At 46.9% G+C, this 27,372-nt stretch overlaps 1 protein-coding gene across 5 annotated transcripts in view; it reads right to left on the bottom strand.

The window, feature by feature from the left end:
• EFR3A (EFR3 homolog A) overlaps positions 1–27,372 on the bottom strand; it is a 1,108,455-nt gene that overhangs the window by 431,390 nt on the left and 649,693 nt on the right. For all 5 annotated transcript variants that reach the window (XM_086966224.1, XM_086966228.1, XM_086966225.1 and 2 more), the window contains one exon: positions 21,927–22,005. In XM_086966224.1, coding sequence (XP_086822350.1) covers positions 21,927–22,005 — 79 coding nt within the window. The remainder of the gene's footprint in view (positions 1–21,926; positions 22,006–27,372) is intronic.

The following is a 27,372-nucleotide window of genomic DNA, read 5'->3' as shown; positions in this document are numbered from 1 at the left end:
CATTGACTGTAATGTGCAAAATAGCAGAATTAAATAGCAGCAAAGGACATTATAAAGTGCATGAGTGGAAAAAAGTGCAAAAAAGTGATTGTGACGAAAAGAGTGTCACAGTGCAATATAAGCCGCATCATTACCAGGACCAGACATCCCGTATATAAATGAACACAGAAATTCAGATTCCTGAATATAAATAGTCAATAAATACAATAATTCATGGCAATCAAAGTCATAAATGGTAAAAGCTGGTATCAAAAAATGCAGTATCAAAAAATGTTAAAAACGGGTATATATATATATAAAAAACACTATATCCCATATATTTACAAGTTAAATAGACAAGTCACATAATCAACACTAAATTCATAGGAAATAAGCGCAGATGTGCAAAATTAGATGAATAAAGTGCAATGAGATGCGCAGACAATGTAATCAATCTACATAGTATCTAATACTCCATGAGGCAATACGCAACTGTAATTATATATTGTATTATGTAATATATATATATATATATATATATATATGTAATCTAGTCATAGGGGACAAGACAGGAGTGATGTATGTCGAAGGGCTTTTCTTATAATACATTCATGTTGCAAAGAAATCAGAACTAAGTGTATGACAACCCTGAGACTTATTAAATGTTTACAGTGCGCATGTGTAAGCCTTAGGGCCTGGAGAGGTAATATTCGAACAGTGATGAAAACTGAGGCCATGTGAGATTGCCATATTATTTTAGCAAACTGGTTGACATTGGTTGTCTTAACAAAAATTATAAAAATGCAACAGAAAGGAATCTTCCATTTAGCCTCTTAAACGGTTATGTTTAAGTAATTAACATTGCACAGATATCTGGCTGCACACAAAACCGATTTGGAAAGAAGAACCACACAAAGGTGGATACGTTTGCTTGCCTTTGAGACATGTCTCTGACCAGGACATTATTCATTCCTTACAGAGCAGATACGAAATACTGCACAACACTCTACCTCCCCTCTTCATAGGGAATCATTGGAGAGAAGGGTAGAAAGTGCCCTGAGGATTTGGGAGTGACAGACATGTAGCTTGAATGCTTGGGAGAAGGTTCTGGAGTGATATTAACCAACTGCAGTTCTAATCACTTTCGAAGATATGCAGCAATTAGGACATGGTTTGGCTTAACCCCTTCCGTGCTCATGACGAGCTCAGCTCGTCATGAGGCACAGTGCTCGTGTACATTTTGGCCCAGCACAGCAGAAGATCATCTCAAGCAGCCTAGGTGATACGTAGAGAAATGACTAATCATACAGTTAACATACTCATGAGCATGGTAAACAATATATACATAGGTAAAAGGTAGGGGTTAGACATTACAATGTGTTTGTCTTCAAAGACATTTCAAGTCAATGGATGACTCCTGCCCTGCATGGTCACCAACTCCACCCCACTTTGTTTTCCTATTAGCAAGTGACAATAAAGTGGGGTATAGAGAAACTACTAAGGTGTCTCATGTGTGCTGTACGATGCTAAAGAAGTAATGTTTGAAAAAGCAACAAGTGTAGCAAATCTTTCTTTTCTAATGGGTGGGCCATATTTTTGTTGGTGCTACGATCCCTTTCAGAGAGCCACGGGGCAGGGAGGGGCTACTGTGGTCAATCATGGGGGTAGCGGCCTTTTACCCCTACTGTTCTGGGACTCAACCTACTATGGATCTTAAACAGTTGGTACATATACTACCATTCAGCACTTGTCAACCAAGGGTCTACCAGTGCAAGGCTTATGGGGGGAGCAGATGCAAGGTAAGAGAAGCCACAAGACTCACATTACAAACAGCAACCCAAATAAACTGCATGTCCGGACCAATACTTACATGTGGTAAGAACAGGAGTATTTATTATACAAAGTATAATACAACACACTAAATAATACCCACTAAACTATTTCAGGGTGAGCACTCTAGTGCTTTCCTAGGCAGTGTGTCCCAGGGTTGTCTGCCTAACTCCTCTGTGTTTACAAAGGAGTTTAGGTGGTATACTTGAGGTGGCCCCAAAGGTGCTGTCTGCACTAGTAATACAAAACAAAGACTCACTTTGGCCCTGAAAACTCAGCTCGCTATAGCGCTAATACATTAAGTACATGCAAGTCCCAGAAGACCTGCTGGTCCTGGTTCAGTCTCACCCAGTCGACGTCTGAAGAAACATTTGTGAAGTTAGGCCGATCGTCCCATGCTGCAGCGATGAGCGACATGTATCTCATCTTACAAACGATCAGTGGAAGCGACGCACTGACGTGGCTGTAGTAGGAAGCTTCTCCTTCGTGGTTTTTTCAGAAAAGGTGAAGGGTTTTCAGCAGTGAGTCTTATGCTCCTGAGCTCTAATCGTCGTTGGGGGCTCCTCAGATATAGACCATGGCCACAGAGTTCCTAATGTCCCCTTCTGGTATACAGGGTTCACAAGCAAGGATAATGGCCCCAATGATGCCGACTTAACCAGACGACAGCCCCAACGGTCCGAGTGGCCCCCTTAAGGAAGGCTCAGGTTACAGGAAAGGACAACAGCCCCAATTATTGTTTCACAAAAGATGGCCCGAAACTTCAAGTTGGCCCTTACCGTGGTTGCTGACTTCTGAAAGAGGTTGGATGGCTTCCTCTCATAACAACGGTCTTAATCGACTGGGTGCCTCACACTTTACTCCAATCCACTCACCAGGATGCCTGCTGAGCCTCCTTCCTTCCAGGATCCCTCCTCCTCCTCACAGGAAGAACTGGTCCTGACATGCAGACAGAAGGCTGTTGCCCTTGGCACAGGACAAATGTTCTTGGTTTCCTGATTGATGGCCTCCCACCCAGCTGGGAGACTAGCAGACATTGGTCCCCAGTCCTGGTTGCAGCAGCTCAAAGTTGTGATGATCTTGTCTAGGCTAATGATCAATTTGTGGGATTCTAGTTTCCGCTTTTATACTGTTCTCCCAGACAATAGATGTGATTTAGTGTCGGGTCTTATGATATTCTTGTTGTTGTGGTCCTATCAAGTGCCCAATCCTTTCTCCTGGTCTTTTTCAGAGGGCTATCTGCTGCAGCAGTGGTGGCACAAGAATTTATGAACCCACAACACTGGGCAAAGATACAGCTTCAGGGTCTCACCTGGGTGTCAGACTCACTTATGGGCCTCACAATGCTTAAAGACCTAAGCCTCCCTACTTTTATGATTCTATGATCCTGTAACATGTGCCTTATCAGACCCACCATGTACTCTAAACATTATGCCCAGGACTAGCCCCCCTCCTGAATCATAAAGGCCTTTTATGTGCACAGAGGATGCTCAGAACCTCTTTCTTCAGTGTTATTTTCCCAGACCTCAGGAATAACAGCAACCCAAGTCTACTGTCTGAATCTGCAGTCCACACCTCAATCTTAGCTCTTCTAGGTCCTGAACTTGCCAAAATGGAACCTATGGGCCTCATGTTATATACCACACTTGCGCACGCACACTCAAGCAAAACAGCATGCACACAAGGTAGCTGCACTGAGAAACGGTGAGAAAAGAGCGTGCTCAGCCACACGAGTCCGAACAACACAAGTGCAACCACGCTGGCCTTAACCACCCATATGCATGGTTAAGGAAGTGCACGGTCTAGCTGTTGGAATGGGCAGGCCCAAAAGAGGAAGGATTGTGAGAGGACCAGGTGTGGTGTGGAAAGTAGTGTACAGAACTGACGTCAGCATGCGAGGGCGGCATCTATGTAGCTATCGTGACATCATCCCGGTGACCACGATGCTGACGCCGAACGCAGAGTCGACTCACGCCATCTTCCGACGTGCAGATCCAGTCTGACGTCTTGGGGTAATTCTAAGGAAAGGAATCTATAACTAACCTATGTTTCTTACAGATCTATTGTTACTGAAGGTAAGTAACTTGTTCGTTAAGGCATATTCATGGTTAAAACCTATCAGGTAAGTGTAACCCTAGACCCCCCCTGCATCCCTGAGCCCTACAACAACCCCAAGCTCCTGCCCTGAGACCCCTTCTACCCTAACGTGTTCATCTGAAAAAAAACGTTTGTTATAGATTGGATTCCCTACCTTAGAATAGATACCCCAGCAATACCAACCTCGGGGCTGGGTCTGCGAACTAAGTTCACACCAGAAAGTCCTGGAGAACAGAAAGGCCAAAGAAGCCGTCTCTCCGGACTTGGCTGTCCAGGGAGTAGTATTTGGTGAACATGTGCGTAGCTGCCTGACAGATGTCATATAGGGGGACTCCCCGTCCCAAAGAAGTAGTAGCTGCCCCGTCGGCTGGTGGAATGGGTGCGCAGCCCCACTGGAGGCACCTTCTTTGCCAAAGAATAGCAGGTTTTGATGCACAGAATGACCCGCATGGAGATGTTCCGTTTTTGCACGGCCCAACCTTTCTTAGCGCCCACGTCACCAACAATCAGCTGGTCGTCCACCTGGAATTGTTTGATGCGATCCAAGTAGAAGGAAAGCGCACATTTTGGATCCAGACCTTGCAGCCTCTCTTCCTCACTTGAAGGATGCGGATGCGGAAAGAAGGTGGGCAAAGTGATGGTTTGGCCAATGTAAAGAAGTGACCACCTTCGTAAGAAAGGAAGGTCTAGGTCTGAGCACGACTTTGTCCAGATGAACAATCAGATAGGGAGGCTTGGAAGAAAGAGCTTGTAGCTCACTCACCCTGCGCGCAGAGCTGATGGCCACCAGAAAGGCAGTTTTCAAGGTTAAAAAGCCTAAGAGGGCAGTTATGTAGCGACTCAAAGGGAGCGCACATAAGATAGGTAAGAACCAAGTTCAAGACCCACTGAGGCATTATGAATGGAACAGGAGGAAAAAGAGGAGTAATGCCCTTAAGAAATCTATTTACAACAGGGGACTTGAAAAGAGAAGGATGATCAGGAAGCCTAAGGAAGGCTGAAATGGCCAAGAGGTAGCCCTTAAGAGTGCCTAAAGAAAGGAGGAACATGAGAACCTCATAAAGAGGGGCGGAAATGGGATCCACAGCCTTTGCTGTGCACCATGCCACAAATCTGTTCCTACTCCAGGCGTATGCCATCTTAGTGGAGGGACGCATGGCTGCCAAGATTACATTACAGACTTCGGACGAAGGTCAAAAAACGTCAACTGCCACCGCTCAATCTCCACAAGGGGAGGTGGAGGCTGGACAGGTTCAGGGGGAGTACCGTCCCATGCTGCTGCGACAGAAGACCCTCCCGAAGAGGCAGTCAGATCGGAGGATTGATGGCCATGTTGAGCAGCTTGGGATACCAGACTCTTTTTGCCCACTCCGGAGCCACAAGAATGACCTGGGCCCGGTTGCGCTTGATCTTTTTCAGCACTTTGGGCAGAAGTTGTATAGGTGGAAAGGCGTATACAAGACCGGAACTCCACTCACGACAAAACGCCTTGCCTAGCGAGTGTTGCCTTGGAAATTCCAATGCGCAGAATTGCTTTCTCTTCAGTGGTGAATGGATCTAAACAAGGCTCTCCCCACTGTTGAAAGAGACCTTGAGCCACGTCAGAGTGAAGATGCCATTCCAGATCCATTATGCACCTGCGGCTGAGTTAGTCTACCCTGGCGTTCAGAGAACCTGCCAGGTGTTGAACCACCAGGGATATGCCCTGATGTTCCAGCCATGTCCAGAGACACAGAGCCTCTTGACATAGGGTCCACGACCCCAACCCGCCCTGTTTGTTGCAGTACCACATGGCGGTGGTGTTGTCTGTGAACACCTGCACTACTCTTCCCCGGACAGAGGGAAGGAATGCTTTGAGTGAAAGACGAACCGCCAGAAGGTCCAGAAGGTTGATATGGAGCCCGGACTCTGCTGGAGACCAGAGGCCTCTAATCTCCGCCTTCTCCATGTGGTCGCCCCATCCCAGAAGTGATGTATCTGTCACCACTGTGAACTCTCGTTGAGGAAGGGAGAGGGATCTGCCGTCGACCCAATCCTGGTTTTGAGCCACCACTGCAGTTGGCGTGCAGTGCCCATCGTGATCTGGACGCATTCGGACAGGTTCCCCTGATGCGGTGCCAACTGGAACTTCAGGTCTCACTTCAGAGCCCGCATATACCATCTGGCATGAGCCACCAGCAGGATGCAGGAGGCCATCAGGCCCAGTAGCCAGAGGGTCATCCTGACCGAAACCCGGGATAGAGGCTGAAAGATCGGAATCAAAGCCAGAATATCCTGTACACGCTGTTCGGGAGAATAGACCCTAAAATGTATCATGTCCAGAACCACTCTGATGAAATGGAGCTTCTGAGAGGGTGAAAGGTGTGACTTTGGCACACTGATGGAGAACCCCAGCGAATGCAGGTCGGCCGTAGTCTGGAGTTGGGAAGACGACTGCTGGGTGAGCCCGCCTTCAACAACTAGTTGTCGAGATAGGGGAAGACTGGAACCCCTGATCTGTGCAGATGAGCTTCTACCACTGCCATCACTTTCGTGAACACCCAACGGGCACTGGTAAGTCCAAAGGGGAGCACGGGAAACTGAAAATGCTTGTGGCCTACCGTGAACCGTAGTTAACGACAGTGGGCCGGCAGGACGGGGAGGTGAAAATAAGCAAACTGCAAGTCCAACACTACCATCCAGTCTCCAGGGTCGAGGGCAGACAGAACCTGAGCCAGGGTCAACATTTTGAACTTCTCATTCAGGAGCGGTTGACGTTCCTGAGATCTAAGATAGGACGCAGGCCCTTGTCCTTCTTGGGCACCAGAAAGTAGTGGGAATAGCAACCACAACCTACTTCTGAGGCATGAACTTGTTTGATGGTGCCCTTGGCCAAGAGCCGTAACTTTCTGTTGGAGAAGGGCCAGATGATCTCCCGACACACGAAGGTACTGAGGCGGCATGCCTGGGGGGGGATTTGGGGGTAGTCTCGAAGGGGAGGGAGTAGCCCCTTCGGACTATCTGCAAAACCCACCTGTCTGACGTGATGGTACGCCAGTGGGGGAGATGATGGCAAATTCTGCCACCCACTGGCGTGTGATGGGCCTCAAAGGTTGGATTAGGAGATTGCTGCAGAGGGGGCGGTGGTGGACTGGCCTGCCGCTGGACCCCAGAACCACGGCCATGGTTCCCACATCCCCGGCGGCGCTGAGGCCTTGGAAGGAACATGGTGGGGCACCCCTTTCGTAGCCACGAAAGGGGCGAAAAGCACACCGCGAAAGGCGTGTGGTGGAGAAGCCCAAGGACAAGGCTGTAGCCCGAGACTCCTTGAAGCGCTCTAGTGCACAGTCTGCTTTGTCGCCGAACAGGCAACAGCCACCAAAGGGCATGTCCATCAGGGTGTTTTGGACATCCCCAGAAAAGCCAGTCGACCTCAGCCAGGTGTAGTGTCGAAGGGCTACCGATGTTGAAAACGTCCTACCCAGCGGTGTCCATTCCATAGTAGATGGTAAACTTCGCTGCATCTATCCCCTCGGCAACTGCACAGGAGAGCATGGTCCGGGCCGCCTCCGGACACTGGGGCAACACTTGCACCAACGTATCCAACACAGAGTGGGAATAACGGCCCAACAGACATGCTGTGTTTACCGAACGAAGTCCCAAGATGGAGGAAGAAAACATCTTCTTCCCAAAGTTAATTCAGCATTTTTGGATTCCCTATCAGGTGGAGCGTTGGGGAAGGCGCCTTTGGACGTGGAAGCTTGGTGTTGGGAGAGGACAGTGGGGTCGTCCTGTGCCGAGCGGTTGCGTCGGGCAATCATCCTATCCACAGGTGCCCAAAAGGATGTCTGTCAGGGCTTCATTGAACAGCAGCAGGGCTCTGAAAAGCTCACTGCCGGCAAGATTATCCGTAAGAACCGCACCAAGCAAACAGGAGGAGGCATCGCTATCGTCCATAAGAATTCCATCCGCATCTCTACCAGCTCAGACGTCAACCTTGCCAGCGCAGAACACTTCACTTCCAGATCCACACCGACCCCAAGACCACACTCAGAGGCACCCTCCTCTACCGGCCTCCAGGACCCCGTGCACAATTCAGTGACGACATCACTGACTTTATCACCCCACACGCCCTCCCCTCCGAGGATTACATTCTACTGGGAGACCTCAACTTTCACTTGGAAAAGAGCAATGACAGCAACGCCACCGCCCTTCTGGACAATCTCGCCAACCTCGGACTCAAACAACTTGTCACTACCCCCACCCACATTGCAGGTCACACTCTCGACCCTATCTTCACCTCCAGCAAACATGTCTCCTTCAGTCACACCACAACTCTCCATTGGACGGACCACAGCTGCGTTCACTTTATCTACAAAAAGACCACAACCCACAACCATCCTCAACCTACACTGCGAAGAAACTGGAACAAAATCACCATCGACCAGATCTCCTCATCGCTCCTTCAAAACCCCCCTGCCCACTCCTCAAACCCCCGACCAAGCAGCCATTAACCTCACCCAATGGTTAACCAACAGCACCGACAACCTAGCACCTTTGAAAAAACGTCAAATCCAACTAGGCAGCAAAAACGCCTCCTGGTTCAACAATGATCTTAAGAAATCGAAGAAACTCTGTCGCTCCCTCGAGAAGGCCTGGAAAAAAGACCCAAACACCAGCACCAGAGACGCCTTCAAAAACGCCACCCGCATACATCATCAACTCATCCGGTCTGCCAAGAAAGCCGCATTCAAAGACCGACTAGATAACAACGCCCACAACAGCAAGGAATTATTCAACATCGTCAAAGAATTTACCAACCCATCAGCCAACTCCAACGACATCTTCCCCTCCCAAGCCCTCTGCGACTCCCTAGCTTCCTTCTTCCACAACAAAATCGCAGACATCCATAACAGCTTCGACAACCGACCCGGAGACCAACCCACCCAACCTTCTGCAGGACCTTCACCCCCCTTGAACATCCTTAACGACTGGAACCCAATCTCTACCGAGGACACCATCCGCCTGATGAACTCCATCCACTCTGGATCCCCCACAGACCCTTGCCCTCACCACATCTTCAACAAAGCAGACTCCATCATAGCACCACACCTCCGAGATGTCATCAACTGCTCCCTCAACTCAGCCACCTTCCCGGAAAGCTGGAAACACGCAGAACTTAGCGCCCTTCTGAAAAAACCCACAGCTGACCCCACCGAACTCAAAAACTAACGCCCCATCTCGCTTCTTCCATTCCCGGCCAAAGTCATCGAGAAAGCTGTCAACAACCAGCTCGCCACCTTCCTCGAAGCCAACAAATCCCTCGACTCCTCACAGTCTGGCTTCCGAGCCAAACACAGCACCGAGACCGCACTTATCGCAGCAACAGACGACATTCGAACTCTACTGGAAAATGGAGACACAGTCGCCCTCATCCTCCTCGACCTCTCCACTGCCTTCGACACAGTCTGTCATAGCACCCTCCTGCAACGCCTCAGAAACGTCGGAATCCAAGGAAAAGCACTGGAATGGATCACCTCGTTCCTCACCGGAAGAACCCAGAGAGTCCGCCTCCCACCATTCAAGTCAGAGGCCTCTGAAGTCATCTGCGGCAAGGATCGTCACTCAGCCCCACCCTCATTAACGTATACATGAGCCCCCTCGCGACCATCGCACGCCAACACAACCTCAACATCATCTCCTACACTGACGACACTCAACTGATCCTTTTACTCACCAAAGACCCTAACACCGCCGAAACCAATTTACACGAAGGAATGAAAGAAGTAGCCGAGTGGATGAAGCACAGCCGTCTGAAACTGAACTCAGACAAAACAGAAGTCCTCATCTTAGGCACCTCCCCCTCCGCCTGGGATGACTCTTGGTGGCCAGAGGCCCTTGGAAAAGCACCCATCCCGACGGACCACGCACGGAACCTGGGCGTCATCCTGGACTCCTCACTCTCGATGACCAGACAAGTGAACGCCGTTTCATCATCTTGCTTCAACATCCTTCGCATGCTCAAAAAAACATTTCGCTGGATCCCCACCGAAACTAGAAAAACGGTCACCCACGCACTGGTCACAAGCCGCCTGGACTACGGAAACACCCTATACGCCGGTACCACCGCAAAACTCCAGAAAAAACTCCAACGCATCCAGAACGCATCAGCCAGACTCATACTAGACATCCCGCGTAAAGAACACATCTCTGGTCACCTGAAAAACCTCCACTGGCTCCCCGTAAATAAGAGGATTACTTTCCGCCTCCTAACCCACGCACACAAAGCACTTTACGAACTTGGACCCGAATGCCTCAACACACGACTGTCCTTCTACACCCCCTCCTGTCAGCTACGATCCTCCAACCAAGCCCTCGCCATTGTACCTCGCATCAACAAAACTACGATGGGTGGTAGATCCTTCTCCTACCTGGCAGCTAAAACCTGGAACTCACTTCCCACTCACCTTCGCCTTACTCAGAACCACCTAGCATTCAGAAAGCAACTCAAAACTTGGATATTCGACAAGTAATTCCCCACCCTTTCTCAAGCGCCTTGAGACCCTATGGGTATGTAGCGCGCTATATAAATCTCTTGACTTGACTAGCCTCATTCTTCCACAACAAAATCGCAGACATCCACAACAGCTTCGACAACCAACCCGGAGACCAACCCACCCAACCTTCTACAGGACCTTCACCCCCCTTGAACATCCTTAATGACTGGAACCCAGTCTCCACTGAGGACACCATCCGCCTGATGAACTCCATCCACTCAGGATCCCCCACAGACCCATGCCCTCACCACATCTTCAACAAAGCAGACTCCATTATAGCACCACACCTCTGAGACGTCATCAACTGCTCCCTCAACTCCGCCACCTTCCCGAAAAGCTGGAAACACGCAGAACTCAGCGCCCTTCTGAAAAAACCCACAGCTGACCCCACCGAACTCAAACACTACCGCCCCATCTCGCTCCTTCCATTCCCGGCCAAAGTCATCGAGAAAGCTGTCAACAACCAGCTCGCCGCCTTCCTCGAAACCAACGAATCCCTCGACTCCTCACAGTCCGGCTTCCGAGCCAAACACAGCACTGAGACCGCCCTTATCGCAGCAACAGACGACATTCGAACTCTACTGGACAATGGAGACACAGTCGCCCTCATCCTTCTCGACCTCTCCGCAGCCTTTGACACAGTCTGTCATAGCACTCTATTACAGCGCCTCAGAAACATCGGAATCCAAGGAAAAGCACTGGAATGGATCACCTCGTTCCTCACCGGAAGAACTCAGAGAGTCCGCCTCCCACCATTTAAGTCAGAGGCCTCTGAAGTCATCTGCGGCGTGCCACAAGGATCCTCACTCAGCCCCACCCTCTTCAACGTATACATGAGCCCCCTCGCCGCCATCGCACGCCAACACAACCTCAACATCATCTCCTACGCTGATGACACTCAACTGATCCTATCACTCACCAAAGACCCTAACACTGCCAAAACCAACCTACATGAAGGAATGAAAGAAGTAGCCGAATGGATGAAGCACAGCCGCCTGAAACTGAACTCAGACAAAACAGAAGTCCTTATCTTAGGTACCTCCCCCTCCGCCTGGGATGACTCTTGGTGGCCAGAGGCCCTTGGAAAAGCACCTATCCTGACGGACCATGCTCGGAACCTAGGCGTCATCCTGGACTCCTCACTCTCGATGACCAGACAAGTCAACGCCGTTTCATCATCCTGCTTCAACATTCTTCGCATGCTCAAAAAAACTTTTCGCTGGATCCCCACCAAAACTAGAAAAACGGTCACCCACGCACTGGTCACGAGCCGCCTGGACTACGGAAACACCCTATACGCCGGTACCACCGCAAAACTCCAGAAAAAACTCCAACGCATCCAGAACGCTTCAGCCAGACTCATACTAGACATCCCGCGTAAAGACCACATCTCTGGTCACCTGAAAAACCTCCACTGGTTCCCAGTTAATAAGAGGATCATTCAGAAAGCAACTTAAAACATGGATATTCGACAAGTAATTCCCCACCCATCTTCAAGCGCCTTGAGACCCTCTGGGTATGTAGCGCGCTATATAAATCATCTGACTTGACTTGACTTGACTGTCAGGAGATTAGTCCTGACTGCCACCTTAGGTAGCTTGAGGTGGAGAGCCTCGGCTGCTCTACATAACACCACTGGGTATGACACTCCTTCCTCCGTAGCCACATTAGGAGACAACATGCGTAGGTCTGGGGAGTTATCCAGACCACTGGCATCCCGAAGTTCCTCTCTCCAGTCAGGATCATAATCCACCGCTCGGTTAAAGGGTCTCCAGACCCCTCCAAGTCTTCCTCTCCCGCCTCAGGTAGCCAATCTGGCTGAATTTGGCCAGGGTGGAACACAGGCACTAAAGTACCCATTGACGCCAGTCCTGCTCCGTGTCCACATTGGGGCGGAAGCCGGGGTAGACGCCAGCTGGGAGTCCAGCCGGGGCCAGCTGTGGATGTGGTGCCAGTGGAATCGGCACCGGTGGAGGTGTTACGAGGTCGAGCGGCACCGATCCGGATCGAGCCCGGGTCCAAGGGGGCCCTGCGGTGTTGAGGCCTAAGCCGCCGGCGTCGAAGGCCTAGGGCCCCCAGCTGAGTCCGCGGGGCCTGAAGTCACATTGGCGGAGTCGGGCTGCCCAAAGTTGGCATGCATCGCTTTGTAAAATTGACGAAGCTGGGCAGGAGTCGCTCCCGGTCAGGGAGGGAAGGCCGAAGCCGACTCTGTAGGAGCCGTGGGAGAGGCACCACCTGCATCCTCCGTCGCATCAGCCGACGGAGGAGGGGAAGTCGAAGAGCAACAATGCTTCTTCGACCTCTTATGCTTCGACTTACCTGAACCAAGTGCAAAGACTTGGAAGAGAAGTGCTTATGGCTCCGCGATCTGTCCCTCGATCTCCCACACGACCCGGACCTCGAGTGACGCAGAGCCGACTGCCGGACCTCGAGTAGCTTTCGGGACTGTTCCCACAAAAACTTCAGGCCATGGTTCGGCAGTCGGAGCATGACTTGGGGTCATGGTCGTGCTCCAGGCAGTAGAGGCACACGCCGTGCGAATCAGTCACCGATATCAGTCGGTTACAGGAACCGCATGCCTTGAAGCCGTCATCCCTCGTGCACCAGGAGTCAAAAAAGGAAGTCGACAAAAGTCAAGAAAAAAGTCAGTCAAAAAACGGCTGGAGGTACTGCTCTTTCAGGATCTGCACTTGCTAGGCGCGGAAAAAGAAAGAATTGACGTCAGCGCATGAGGGCGGCGTCTATGTAGCTACCGCAATGTCATCCCGGCGATCATGACGTAGACGACGAACGCGGAGTCAACCAATGCCACCTTCCGATGTGCAGGGGTACTGCTGACGAAAAACGTTCTGGATCCAGTCTGATGCCTGGGGGTAATTCTAAGGTAAGGAATCTATAACTAACAGTTTCTTTAAGATCATACATGCATTAACAATGCATATTTCATTGTAAAGGAAAATGCATGGGTAAGACTTGTGTGGAACTGGCATGGACAGTAATCGCATGCGTTGTTCTGTCACACAACCAACTGCACTGCAGATGCTTACTAATTGGAGGTTACCAGAACAGTCATGTTTTCCATCTTTTTGCTTGCAGAGTGCTTCCTGGGGGGCCCAGTGAGTACATATTTAGCTTTGGCATAACAATTTTGGATATACTTGACAATCCACCTTGCAATGACTGCTTCGACAATGGAGTGATCGCTACAGTGGGGGAAGGACGTAGGTCTGTCAGTACAATACATGAGTATCTGCTTTACAATTAAGGTATGCTCTGCCCTTTCTGCTAATGAATCGAATCTGGTTATGGAAAGGAAAAGGGCAGCTCAAGGGTTAGACTACTTTGGGCACAAACTTTAAATAGGTTCTAAGGACAACTGTGTCCCTGTGCACCTTACTGAATGGCTTTTGAATAGTGAGTGCTTATAACTCACTGATACATCAGAGCTAAGTTTTGGCTACTCAGAAGGCCACTTCCCATGATATAAACTGTACGCTGCAAGGGTGGAAGGGTTCAAATGGTGGTCACATAATCCTTGTGAGTGCTATGGTAAGGTTAAGTCTCACTATAAGCGATTTAACCTCAGGAATTCTGTATAGTATTCCCTGGTTGTGAATGTATACAGCGGCTAAGTGAAGACATATAGGGGCACATACAAGACTTTACTACTGTATGTGGAAAAGGTTGCAGGAGATGTCTTGAACTCTGACCGCAAAGAGTCTAGTTTTGAGATGCAGCAGTGGACTAATCTCTACCACTTTCCTACATAACATGCACATGTAGTATGTAGATAAGCGTCACGCAGAATGGCTATATAGTCATCAGAAAGGTTAAGACAGTTAAACTCCAAGACTTAAGACGCCAGTTGACTAGGATGAACCGCTTTGGGTCTGGATCCCTGAATTGGCCATGTTGTTGCATACGGTGATCTGGCCTGATTGATAGCTTTTGTAGCTTTTCTGTGGACTGATGGACATTTCCAGAAGCACTGAGTGGCAGGGGTTTCTGGCCTACGTTGGGGCCACCAAGACGAGTGTCATGGACTCTGCTTCATTGTTCTCACTACATAAAGGATGAGTGTGAGAGGAGGAAATGCATCGGCAAATATCCCTGATCAGTTCATCCACAGTGCATTGCCCATGCACTGTGGACGTGGAGCAACTGGATGTGAAACATGGGCATTTTGCATTTCTTTAGGGTGGCAATGAGGTTGACGGCTGGGGTTACCCACTGCTGGAAGTGTCTATGGAAGACTTGTGGGTGAAGTTAGCACTTGAAAACTTGTTGATAGGTTTTGCTTAGCAACCTTTGGGAAGCCTAGTAGACCTCACTCCCCAGTCCTGGTCACAACAGGCAGAAGTTGTGCTGAGCTTCTCCATGCGGATGTGCAGCTCCAACTGGACAATTTTGAGACGTTCAAGCTCTATTTTTCTAATCCATTTCCATAGAAGTTTGTGATGTCAGGGTTGCCCCCTATGAAGTGCCCACTCCTCTGTCCTGTTCCTTTGTCAAGTCAAGTCAAGTCAAGTAGATATTTATATAGCGCACTACATACCCAGAGGGTCTCAAGGCGCTTGAGGAAGGAGGGAGAATTACTTATCGAATATCCAGGTTTTAAGCTGTTTTCTGAAGGCTAGGTGGTTTTGAGTAAGGCGTAGGTGGATGGGAAGGGAGTTCCAGGTTTTTGCCGCTAAGTAAGAGAAGGATCTTCCCCCCATGGTGGTTTTGTGGATGCGCGGAACAGCGGCGAGGGCTTGGTTGGACGAACGCAGCTGGCGGGTGGGGGTGTAGAAGGATAGTCGCGTGTTGAGGCATTCGGGTCCAAGTTCGTAGAGGGCTTTGTGTACGTGGGTGAGGAGACGGAACAGTATCCTCTTATTGACGGGGAGCCAGTGGAGGTCTTTCAGGTGACCGGAAATGTGGTCTTTGCGAGGGATGTCTAGTACGAGTCTGGCTGAAGCGTTTTAGATGCGTTGGAGTTTTTTCTGAAGTTTTGCGGTGGTACCGGCGTACAGGGTGTTTCCGTAGTCCATTCGGCTTGGGATCAGTGCGTGGGTGACCGTTTTTCTAGTTTCGGTGGGGATCCAGCGAAATGTTATTTTGAGCATGCGTAGGATGTTGAAGCATGATGATGAAACGGCGTTGATTTGTCTGGTCATCGAGAGTGAGGAGTCCAGGATGACGCCCAGGTTCCGTGCGTGGTCTGTCGGTATGGGTGCTTTTCCTAGGGCCACTGTCCACCAAGAGTCGTCCCAGGCGGAAGGGGAAGTACCTAAGATGAGGACTTCCGTTTTGTCCGAGTTCAGTTTAAGACGGCTGTGCTTCATCCACTCGGCTACTTCTTTCATCCCTTCGTGTAGGTTGGTTTTGGCGGTGTTTGGGTCTTTGGTGAGTGAGAGGATCAGTTGAGTGTCATCAGCGTAGGAGATGATGTTGAGGTTGTGTTGACGTGCGATGGTTGCAAGGGGGCTCATGTATACGTTGAAGAGGGTAGGGCTGAGAGAAGATCCTTGTTGCACGCCGCAGATGACTTTGGTGGCCTCTGACTTAAAAGGTGGGAGGCGGACTCTCTGAGTTCTTCCGGCCAAGAACGAGATGATCCAGTCCAGTGCTTTTCCTTGAACCAGATTTTCCTTTTACTTTTCCTTCCACCCTTGCAGCTTGTCCAGGAACCAGATCAGTACTAAGGTTCTAGATAATGCAGAAAGCTGAGGAAAACATCCATTCCCATTTGGGGGGTTTTGCCATCCCAACAATAAGGTTGCCATCTCAATGATTTGATAAGATTCGTTATTTTAGGCTCTGACATTCAGGAGGTAGAAAAGTTGAATGGTCACGGATTACTCTTGGAGTAACTATGTTTCAGCATAATCCATTGATGGCGTATAAGTATGGCCGGAGGTACAAGGAAGACGTGCCCACAAAGTGCAATTTTTGTAATAACAGGGAAGAAAACTTAATCTATGTACTGTGCATCTGCAGAACCCTTTTGGCGGATCCAGAATGTCCGGACATGCCAAGATGCTTTAGAATAGTGTATGAGGGGCGACTTTGCTCAGATGGCCGCCCGTTTTGTAAAATTCATGTTTGAGATTAATTTCCTGTTACCAGAAGACGACCACCAAGAGTCTTTGCCCTACCAGCTATGAACTCCCTTGCTTTTATGAATACATCTATTTAAATATAATATGGTCAGTGTTTTTAACTTGTTTTTTGCATGAATTGCAATGATTTTAATTAATTGTGTAAATAAGATGCTTTGTACTTTTTTGAGTGACATAAAATTGTTAGAGAAAACGAAAACATGTGTATCACAAATAATATAATAAGTATTCAGTCTTATGTCTTTACGAGAAAAGGCTAGAACTACTTCCTGAGATTCAGATTACTGTTGTGTGGATACTCTATAATTTGTGATCAGCTTGTTATGCATTTGGTTACAGCTGGGAATTGCAAAAGGAAAAGAATATTTTTAGCCAAAGCCAGCAATCTTCAGGGTTGGGGGCAAACAAGCCTTGAGTAACAAGAGCATTTTAACATTTTCCTCCAAGGGGAATGCATTGACAGAGCGCAGATTGAGAATAGGTTCAACACCTCTGCGCGTCTAGAGCACCAGATAGTAGCTGGATTAACAAACATGTCCTACTTCTGGCACTAGCACTCCCTCAATAGCCCCTCTGGCTAAAAGAGAATGCATTTGCTACTACAAAATGGAGAGATTGTCCTCCATCATTTGCCATGGGGATGGTTGAAGGTATAGTGGAGAAGAAAGAAATAGTAAAGTGTACCCCTTGTGAACAATCTGTAGGACGCACCAGTCCAACATGATTGATTGCCAGCCCAGTAAGAATCGGTGAATTCTGCCTACCACTGGGTGGCTGTGTTCTGCAAGGGCAAGCTAAAGAGGTCTGTACGATGGGGCCACAGAGAGGACAACAGGGTGGGTGGCTCACTGACCTTGGCTACGGGGTGTGGGCACCACAGCCTCTATAACAAAACTGCTGGGTTCCCGGTTGGGTTGGCAGTAAGGATCGGTTCCAACAAAATGGTGAAAGGAGATTTGGAGCTGTTGCGGCTGGCGAGGAAGGGCAGAAAGGCGCTGAGAGCAAGCAGTAGTATTGCTCTCTTTACTTGAGGGAAATCAGCTTTTTTCCTCAAACAGCTGAGTCCTATGAAAGGGCATGTCCATCAGAGCAGACTGAACATCGCTGGAGAATCCAGACTATCGCAGACATGCCTGGTAGGGAGTTGCAAAAACCTGCGGCCTGTGACCCACCGATGGAACCAGTCATGTTCAAAAGACACACAATTGATGGACGAAATGCAGAATAAATCACAACATTCACCCCCAGTCAAAGGATCTGGGTTAAATCCATCATTCTTTTGCTCACCATGCCACCCCAGATTGGACCTGTCCATATGCAAATCAGTTGTGACCCTGTGCCTCATGAGAATAGTCCAGCCTGAACTGCCAAGCCAGGTCCTCCCTGAACCGGAAGCAAGCATCCTAGGACCGGTTTCGGGGTTTCACCCCTCATCAGCCAGGATAGCTTGAACCCAGTGGCACAGTGAACCCGGGACCCAAGACTGGGCATACCCAGCGCACATGGGCAAGAAAACAAAAGACACACAATTAATGGACCAAATGCAGAATAAATCAAAACATTCATCCCCAGTCAAGAGATTTGGATTAAATTGATCATTATTTTGCTCACCATGCCACCCCAGTTTAGACCTGGCCATATGCAAATCAGCTTTGACCCTGTGCCTCGCGGGAACTGTCCAGCAAGAACTGCCAAATCAAGGTCCTCCCTGGACCGGAAACAAGCATCTTAGGACCGGTTTCGGGGTTTCACCCCTCATCAGCCAGGATGACTGGGGGTGAATGTTCCCATTGTCCAGCATTCTGTCCATCAATTGTTTCTTTTGCATTTGTCGCTCTAAGTGGGAAGGGTATGTCCAGACATGGGTCCCATGCTCACTACACCACTGGATTCAAGCCAGCTCGGCTTTTCCTGTTACTTATATTTTTGGGCTCTTACATAATACATGGACTCTTTCAGCATTGGATTGTATGGCACATTTAGAAACCGGAGTCTCATTTCATAAGAAACCTACCACTCCATGGTATACCCCAATTTGGCAACCACAAAGCAAGCATATACACTATTAGAAAGGACTTGGCACAATCATTATTTACTGGAAGACAGAGAAAATCATGCAGGTTCACTACACCTAAATAAAGAGGAAATATGTCTTGCACGCACCCAGTTTTAAGGATCACAATTATCAAATACCAGCAAGACACCCAAGACCCCTTTAAAAATGCACAAGAATTTTGTAATCCTTTTAGCATTCAGAGCACAGTAACTACTCTGGAACTCTTCAATAGACTCTATTCATTCTTCTCAGAAAATACTTTAAAAATCCATCAGTTACTGCCTCTTAAAAGAGAGAAGGATCCTCCAGTGTATGACATCTCAAGGGGTAATGGCTTGCGTGTCCTGAACTTGCTGAGTCTGTTTCCTTTTTTAATAAACATTAGCTCACTAACACCTTAACATAAAGCTAAGCGAGTGTTAATTGTTAAAATAAGCAGAAAAAAAGGGAACACACAGCTTATGAATAAGCAGGACCCACTGATCTGAGGAAAGAAAAACACCGAATTTAGGCGTTCATGCTTGTGCAAGGCCAAACTAAGAAGTTTTGAGTGCGGTACAGGGCAAAGAGGAAGATTGACACAGTTTCTGACCTCTTCATTTTCCACCGAGTTTCCCCCTAAAGGTCATAAAGGAATCCACAGGCTGTTAGGTCAACTCAGACACCTGCCTTCGATGGGCAGAGAAGCCCTCTAAAGTGGCCCTAAACTTTCAATACTGCTGGTGGAAAGTTTAGGGCCACTTTAGAGGGCCCGCAGAGCATGCCAATGCACAACATAACTTAAATGTTTCCATAGCAGAACGGTCTTCCTCTCCAAACGGCCAGCACCCATCCAAGCGAATGCCCCTCAGGGAAGCTTTTATTCAAAGCAGTAGAACATTTTTGAAGTTACAAAAATCTGAGGAGAGAACTCCAGATCTGCTTTGAACATCACAGAAATAAATAACTAATGTCAGCATGCCGGTGTGACGGCTTTATGCACCACCATGTCATCATGTCTGGGGCAGGGGCTGGAGTTGTGATGGAAGCCAATTGTAAATGGAAGTGAACAGATACTATGGACATTTTCTCAGGATCCTGGGAACATTACAAAAGTGAAGAATTTGTAGTCTCCATATGACTTAATCCAATTTTAAACAAGCATTTGCAATGCAATAGGTTTCGCATTTATGCAGGTTTCAGCTATTGTCATTGCTTTATTTAGGTTTTAAAAACAAAAACAAAAATAAAAGGCATTGTCATTTACAATGTCAATAGCTCAAACTCGCGTAAATGCGAGACCTATTGCATTGCAAATGCTTGTTTAGGTGAAAATGCCTGCCTTTCACCACAACAGAACCAAGCCTCGAGTGAGGTGCCTGGCACCTCCCCGTCTGTACCCCTCACATTAACTTTCTGAGGCTGGAGGGGAGGAAAGTGGGCGTGGAAGCTGCTGAGGCGGAGCTTGTGCATTGTTGCTATACAGGACACAGAGTGAACTTAATTCAGAAGCAGAGGGAGGAACAAGCACACACGTGGGGCGGGTGCAAATTAAGTACATAAACAAGTTCGGATGCTCAAGTGAGCAGACCACGCTGCAAATTATTTAAATAATGAAGTGCAGCCACTAAAGTGAAAGTGGACCGAGCTGTAAAATAATTAAATAAACAAGAGCGGCTACTAAAGTGAAAGCGGACCGCGGTGCAAATGAATTAAAAAATAAAGAAGGGTGCAGCGATGCATGCAAATTAACAAATTAATTAAGTAAAGAAGCATGCCCGCTGAAGTGAAAGCGGATCGCGCTGCAAATAAAAAAAAACATTAAACAAAATAGTGCTCACAGCCAAGATAAAGCAGACTGTGTAACATGAGGAGTAAAAGGTCCAGTCCTTATGGCCGGTAACAAAAGGAGACAAAGCGGTACCAAGGAGGGACTAATAATCCTATTTACCAATCAGAAGCCAGCATTTAAGAAGGACAATGACACAAAGCCTATGACAAATATGGGTGGAGAGTGGGCGGGGCTTCTGGTGCATACCCTAATACAGCATACCTCGCAGAGCGAGCAGCGCATGCGCACTGCCACTAAGCTCGACCTAAAATGGCATTAAGAAAGCCCACTCACTCAATGTAATCTACTACATGGTTGCACATTTTATTAATGCACTCTTAAACTGTAATTATTCTGGACTACTTCCATCTTGTTAGAACTAGCCTCTTTCCAGCAGATAATGCTTTTTGACCCATACATTTAATTGAAAAAAAAATCTGTGATTTGCTTTTCTTTGTATATTGATACCTTCAATTGTCTGAATTTGCATTCATAGAGCCATTAGTCTGGATGTGTGATAAGCAGATGTAGACAATTGCTTTTATCTGCTTTGACTTCCAACGCTTACCATAATTTAATATCTTGAGATTATACATGTTAATATACAGTGTGTTCTCAGGCTTATCTTTTGCTACATTGCAAAATGCTCCATATTCCAACTAATCATGATGATGTCTGTTAGTATATTTTACCATAAAGATTTAGAGATTGTCATAACCAGTGCCTAGTCATAATCCATTCTATCATTCTCAATAACCGGTTATTACCCTGCAGTAGATTTTTGCATAATGTTTATGAACTCAGTTAGCCTTTTTTGTCATTAATGATGTTACTGATAGAAGAATAATATCATATTCTCTCACTGGTTTTATAGAAATATAAATTTTGACTACTGGCTCTGGAGTAAAATAACTAGAGTGAAGCAATACCAAATCTCAGTTTTAAAAAGACAAACTAACCACTATGTAAAATCTTTTCCATGTCCATAGACTTAACAGGATAGGAAGTAGGGAAACTGTATTTAATGTTCCCTCTGGGGGAAGATTGATTATGACAGGTGTATAGAGCATGGCAGGAAAAGTGAGCAATAGTTAGTACTATCTGCAAATTCCAGCAGATGAGATCTTACATATAAACTTTAATCATCTAGTCATTTAGCAGATTCAGACTTTTCTGGGGTTTTAAGTCAAAAAGACAATATGTTAAAAACTCACACTTTGAGAAGGGATTTTCATGTAAGGAGGAAATATCAACTATTTGGACGAGACGTTTGGTAAAGAATATTTTTTTCTGAATAATTTACTGTGGCACATAAATTAGTGATTTCAAACTGGTTTAGTGATCAAACGAGTGTGATTTATTGGAAAAATTGTCAGCTTGTAATCTCAGTACGCAGAGCAATGTTCTAATATATTCATTAAAAGCCTTTTAACTTTTCAACAAAACACAAACTAGAAATTCATAATTATTAAACAGTCTCATTGTTCATACGATATAGATGTATGATAACCTACCTGTATAGAATACATTATAATTTTAAAACAAATCACAGGAAAATCATTTGATTCCCAAAGTTTGTGATAGTCCAGATGTCTGCAAAAGAAATTAGAACAACTTAAGAAAATAATACAAAGATATCAATTTTCAAACAAATTCAAAAACAAAACGTTATCTTAATTTTAAAGAATTTTGGAGTGCACAAAAGGAGTATATGTAAACAAACAAGAACCAGACATAAGAGCTATACTTAAGTTTTTGGGTTAATCAGGTCTGTATTACAACCAGGACATCCAATAGAGAAAAACATTTTTCATTGTAAATGACTACAGCAATACGTATGTAATTATGCATAATAAATTAGGATTGGTCTGTATGTTATTGCTTCATAATACATGGGAGCTGGCAATCCCTGCAAAAAAAGGTTTCTAAATTCCTTATTATTAGTGACTTGTGGCATCTTTAAGCATCTGTAACAAAGTAATAACGTAGCCACTCAACAGTAATAACTAATTACAGAAGAGTTTTGACATCACAATTCCTACTGCCTGAGTCAGCATAAGAAGGGAAAGGTGGGTCACAGAGCATAATGTGTGCTTCGGACGTCCCCTGGCTGTACGACTTCACGGTGGGAGTGTGCGGAGGATGGCCGGGGGCCGTCTGAACCCCGCCCACTCATTAAAACGCCCACACAGCACAAAAATTCGCACACCGTGGAAGGGGTTAAAGCTGCACTTTCAAAAACAAAAAGGAAGTATGACTTTTCCTGAACAGTGGTAAACAGAAGGATGATATTTACGGTATCTTGTTTATTTTTTCCACACTTTAGATATTTATAAGATTCTAATATGCTTTTGCAGCAAATAGCCAACTGTGTTTTTTTGGTGCGTTTTCGTTTGTACTAAAGAGTCTAATGATATTCTTCATGCTAAAAAGCACCACACCAAAGATTTAAATAGTTTGTGTGAAGACTTATGATGTGGCCATGTAGTATAACAGAAGGACCCTTTTCCCTCCTGAGGCGGAAGCCGGGAGGTCTCTCTCTTTCACTTTGGCTTGACACACTAGGAATTGTTTGCTCGTGCTTGATTAAAAAGCACTTTTTAAAACTTGCATCTCCCTAGCGTGTTCTTTAGCGCTTGATCAAAAAGCGCTTCAGAATAGAGACTCCTCAGCGCTCCTAAGCGCTCTGTGCCCCTCCCCTACCCGGACCGCCATCGGCTGAGCATCGACGCCGAGGGCTGGGATTCGAACTTGGTGGCCATATTGGGTGTGGGCCAGGCGAATCGCGCGCTCTAGCAGCGCTATAAAAAGAACGGTCATGACTCCGCGCAGCGGACGCGTACTGCGGACGCGCCGGACCTGCGCCGGAATCGTGCCAGAGTCATGCACGTTTGCGCCCGTTCGTGCACAGTCGGGCCCATGGCCCAAGACCCCTGATATACCAGCCCCATGCCCTTTAACATACTCCCGCTTGACACTACTCTCGTTCAACCGGGTGCTTCCATCATCATGCAGCCATTCGATGGACCTTGGGCTCGGTGGCTTCTCTTGCAATTACTGCTCTTTTAGGGCTACGGAGGCCACCACTGATACTACACTAATTCCTAAAAATAGGACAGTAGATACTGCTTTAAAGATGGCACTGGTTAATTGCCGTTCTTTACCAAAGCACGCCACGGAAATCGCCCTATTGATCGAAGACTTGAACGTGGACATTCTGTTTTTAACAGAAACGTGTCTCGGCTCGTCCTCCGGCCCTGACATCATCCGAGCCCTACCTGCTGGATATTTGATCCAGCACAGGGATCGAGAACTTAAAGTTGGCGGAGGGATTGCCATTTTATACAGGGAACACTTAGCTTGTCGCTTGATCGACAACACTATCCCAGACTGTGAGAGTACACAATTCTCCATCACCCACTCCTCAGAACTTTCAATCTCTTAATCTACCGTCCACCTGGCCTGATTGGTCAATTTATAGAAGTGCTAACTGAAACAATTCTGGAATCAGCGAGTATGGTCTCTAATTTCATAGTGCTAGGAGATTTGAACCTCCATTTTAACAATCCTTTGGACACTATTGCCACGGAATTAACCAAAGACTTAGCTGCATGCCAACTTAACTTGATTGTTCAGCACCCTACTCACTCTAAAGGGAATCTCTTAGATCCAATATTCTCCAACGTTGCAGAACTGTCTACATCTGAACCATATTCTATCCCCTGGTCAGACCATATGGTAATACCCTTTTCATGGAAAATTAATAAACCGTGCACCAATCAACCCCCCAATAAAACCTTAGGTAGGCGCTGGACAAAGTTAGAACCCAGCGACTGGATAGAATCTTGAAGCAGAACGAACCTACGGCCAACCAGAATATCGATAGGGCCAATTCAGACTTCAACCAATGGATAGAACAATCATTGGACAGTGTGCTCCCCAAAAAATGTATTTCAAAGAAAAAAGGTCCGAATAAACAGCCTTGGTTCAACTCAGACCTAAGGTCCCTTAAACAGGAATGCAAACGAGAGGAAAGACAATGGCGAAAACACTTCGACGAGGAGAAGAAAATTAAATACAAACTTACAATAAAGAAATATAAATCTGCACTTAATGTAGCCAAATCCACCTATTACGCTGAAAAAATTGAAAAATCTATTAATGCTCCCAGAGAAATGTTCAGAATAGTAAAAACTTTGACAAGGGCCCCCGATCCCCCCTCATCTGAGCTATCACCTGAAGAATCTGGTGCTCGTTGCAACGAACTTGCAAGTTTCTTTGCCACGAAAATTGAAAAGATTCTTCTTTCTCTCCCTCCACTCCCAGCAGCTGAATCCAACCCTCCTCCGAGGGATGACATCAATTCTACCATACCTCACCTTGCATCCTTCCATCCGCTCAGTGACTAACTCTTCCCTTCCCTTTTCAACTCCATAAAAAGCGGTTCTCCTCTTGATCCCGCCCCCATGTCCATCCTGAAATTAGTCCTTCCCCATGTCAGCAAACACATCATTGACCTTGTCAACACTTCCCTGGAGTCTGGCATAGTACCTCAAGACTGGAAGCTAGCCATGGTAAAGGCCCTGTTGAAAAAGCCAAATCTCAACCCCGATGACTTTTCCAATTACCGCCCCATCTCCCTCCTTCCTGGCATCAGTAAGCTTACTGAAAAATGGGTGAACAAACAACTAGCATCTTATTTGGAGTCCCATGACCCGCTACACCTCACCCAAACAGGCTTCCGGAAGGGACAGGGAACCGAAACAGCTTTGTTGAGGGTGGTAGAGGTATCCAGGAGGATTCTGGACGCAGGTGGCAGCGCGGCCATTATCCTCCTGGACCTCAGCGCCGCCTTTGACACGGTTAATCACCGTTTCCTCCTAGCCCGTCTAGAGAGAATTGGAGTCACAGGCAAGGCCCTTGAGTGGCTTGAGTCCTTCCTTAGTAATAGATTATTTAAGGTCTTCTCAGACACCAACTGCTCCCTTCCAGTGCCATTACAGTGTGGGGTACCACAGGGCTCCTCCCTTAGCCCCACACTGTTTAATGTGTACATGGCGCCTTTGGCAGAGGTAGTGGCCCCCTTCGGAATCCAGCTGGTAAGCTACGCTGATGACACCCAGCTAGTAGTTTCCCTTAACCAGGCGGATTCCCCCCCGATCAATCTTTGCAGCTGCCTGGGTGCGGTTGCAGAGTGGATGGATGCATCCCACCTGAAATTGAACGGAGGAAAAACATAGCTGATGTTGCTCGGAAGGAAGGCCACCTTTAACATCCTCTCTATGTGGCCTCCTTGCATGGGACCCGGGCCCCGGGCCCACCCCAAAATCTGAGATAAAAAGCCTTGGGTTCTGGCTCGACACGGAATTATCCTTCAAAATCCAGGCAAGAAAGACAGTGGCTACTTGCTTTGGTTTAATGAAAACCATCCGCAAAATCCTCCCCCAGCTACCCGAAACTGCTAAGAAAACCATAGTCCAGTCCCTCATTTTATCAAGGCTGGACTATGGAAATGCACTCTACCTAGGAGCCCCCACTTCAGTCACCCGACAACTTCAGATGGCCCAAAACTCTGCAGCAAGGCTACTCACTGGTACCAGCCATCGTACCTCAGCAGCACCTTCACTAAGGACCCTGCATTGGCTCCCAATAAAGGAGCGGGTCCATTTCAAAACCCTCTGTCTGGTCCATTTAACTCTCTATGGGAATGGCCCCCCCCATCTTGAACGACATGATCAGACCATACATTCCATCTAGGGATCTTCGCTCTAAACAGCAAAACCTCCTCATAATACCCAGGACCAACAGAGCCCGATCTGGGGACCGTCTCTTCTCACGAAATGCAGCAAGGATGTGGAATGCCCTCCCGCTCCCACTTCGCCTAGAACCCAGCTTGTTGGCATTTCGAAAAAAACTTAAAACAGCACTGTTTCTCAAGACATAGATGAGTTAGCTCCCATATCTCAGATCCCTGCCTATTCCTTCTGTTCAACATCAAGCGCTGGGATGCTTCCGAGTAGCCATGCGCTATACAAGAACCTCTTCAATTCAATTCAATAAGAAGGAAGTACAGTACACCAGCCATACAATATAAGCATACTTCACGCCACTTCAGAGTTCCACAACCCTATAAAAGAACTCGGCCTTCGGCCTCGTCAAATCGGTATAATCACGGAATTCCTCAAATACTGGCAATATGCTTATAATGTATGGCCGGGTATACATTTTCCACATATACAACTAAAGCCACTAATTATTGGATGCTTTAAAGAGGAGCTGAACACATTTGTGATTGGGTGAACTGAATGTCTTCCAGGGGCAACTGAAAATACTATTCATAAAAAGAAAGAGTAATCTAAAGACACAAAGAGAAAGTGAGGGGAATACAAATATATAGTTTTTAAAAGGCAAAAAAATCTGACTCCACAGGTAAGGTTTGCAGAAAACCAATTTCTTACGATTGTTGTGTGAACTCCAATTTAGTGAGAGACGATTACACATTTGAAGAACCGTCACAAACAAATGTTATTCTTTTGTTAAGGCATCTAAGTGTTAATAGTTTCAGCTTTAAAAGATGGGAAGACTTCTGGTATAGTCAGTCAGTAATTCTTTATTCGATGATTAAAAAACATCATAAAAGTACAAATCTATTTACAAAGTTAAAATATAGAATTAAATTACATCTGAGGATCATCTCGAATTACCAATACAAACAGATAAAAATACATACTTAAAAACCACATTATTAGCTGACTCCTCTTGTGTTTCTTAACCTCAGAGCAAGCCTTAAAAAATTCATAATACAATAGAGTGTCCATGGGTCATTGGCTCTTTGCAGGTAGAGTAAAGCCGTTTTGGCGTGCCTAAACTTTCCTTTTTTTTTTAATTTCCACCAAGTATTTACGCCAAGGGTACTTAAAACAAGCATTTGCAATGCAATGGTCTCGGCATCATTAAAGG

Source organism: Lissotriton vulgaris, chromosome 4_1 (assembly GCF_964263255.1).
Source record: "Lissotriton vulgaris chromosome 4_1, aLisVul1.2, whole genome shotgun sequence".
NCBI classification, from domain to species: domain Eukaryota; kingdom Metazoa; phylum Chordata; class Amphibia; order Caudata; family Salamandridae; genus Lissotriton; species Lissotriton vulgaris.
Note: the sequence above shows the minus strand (reverse complement) of the source record. Positions and strands in the feature narration are given on the sequence as shown.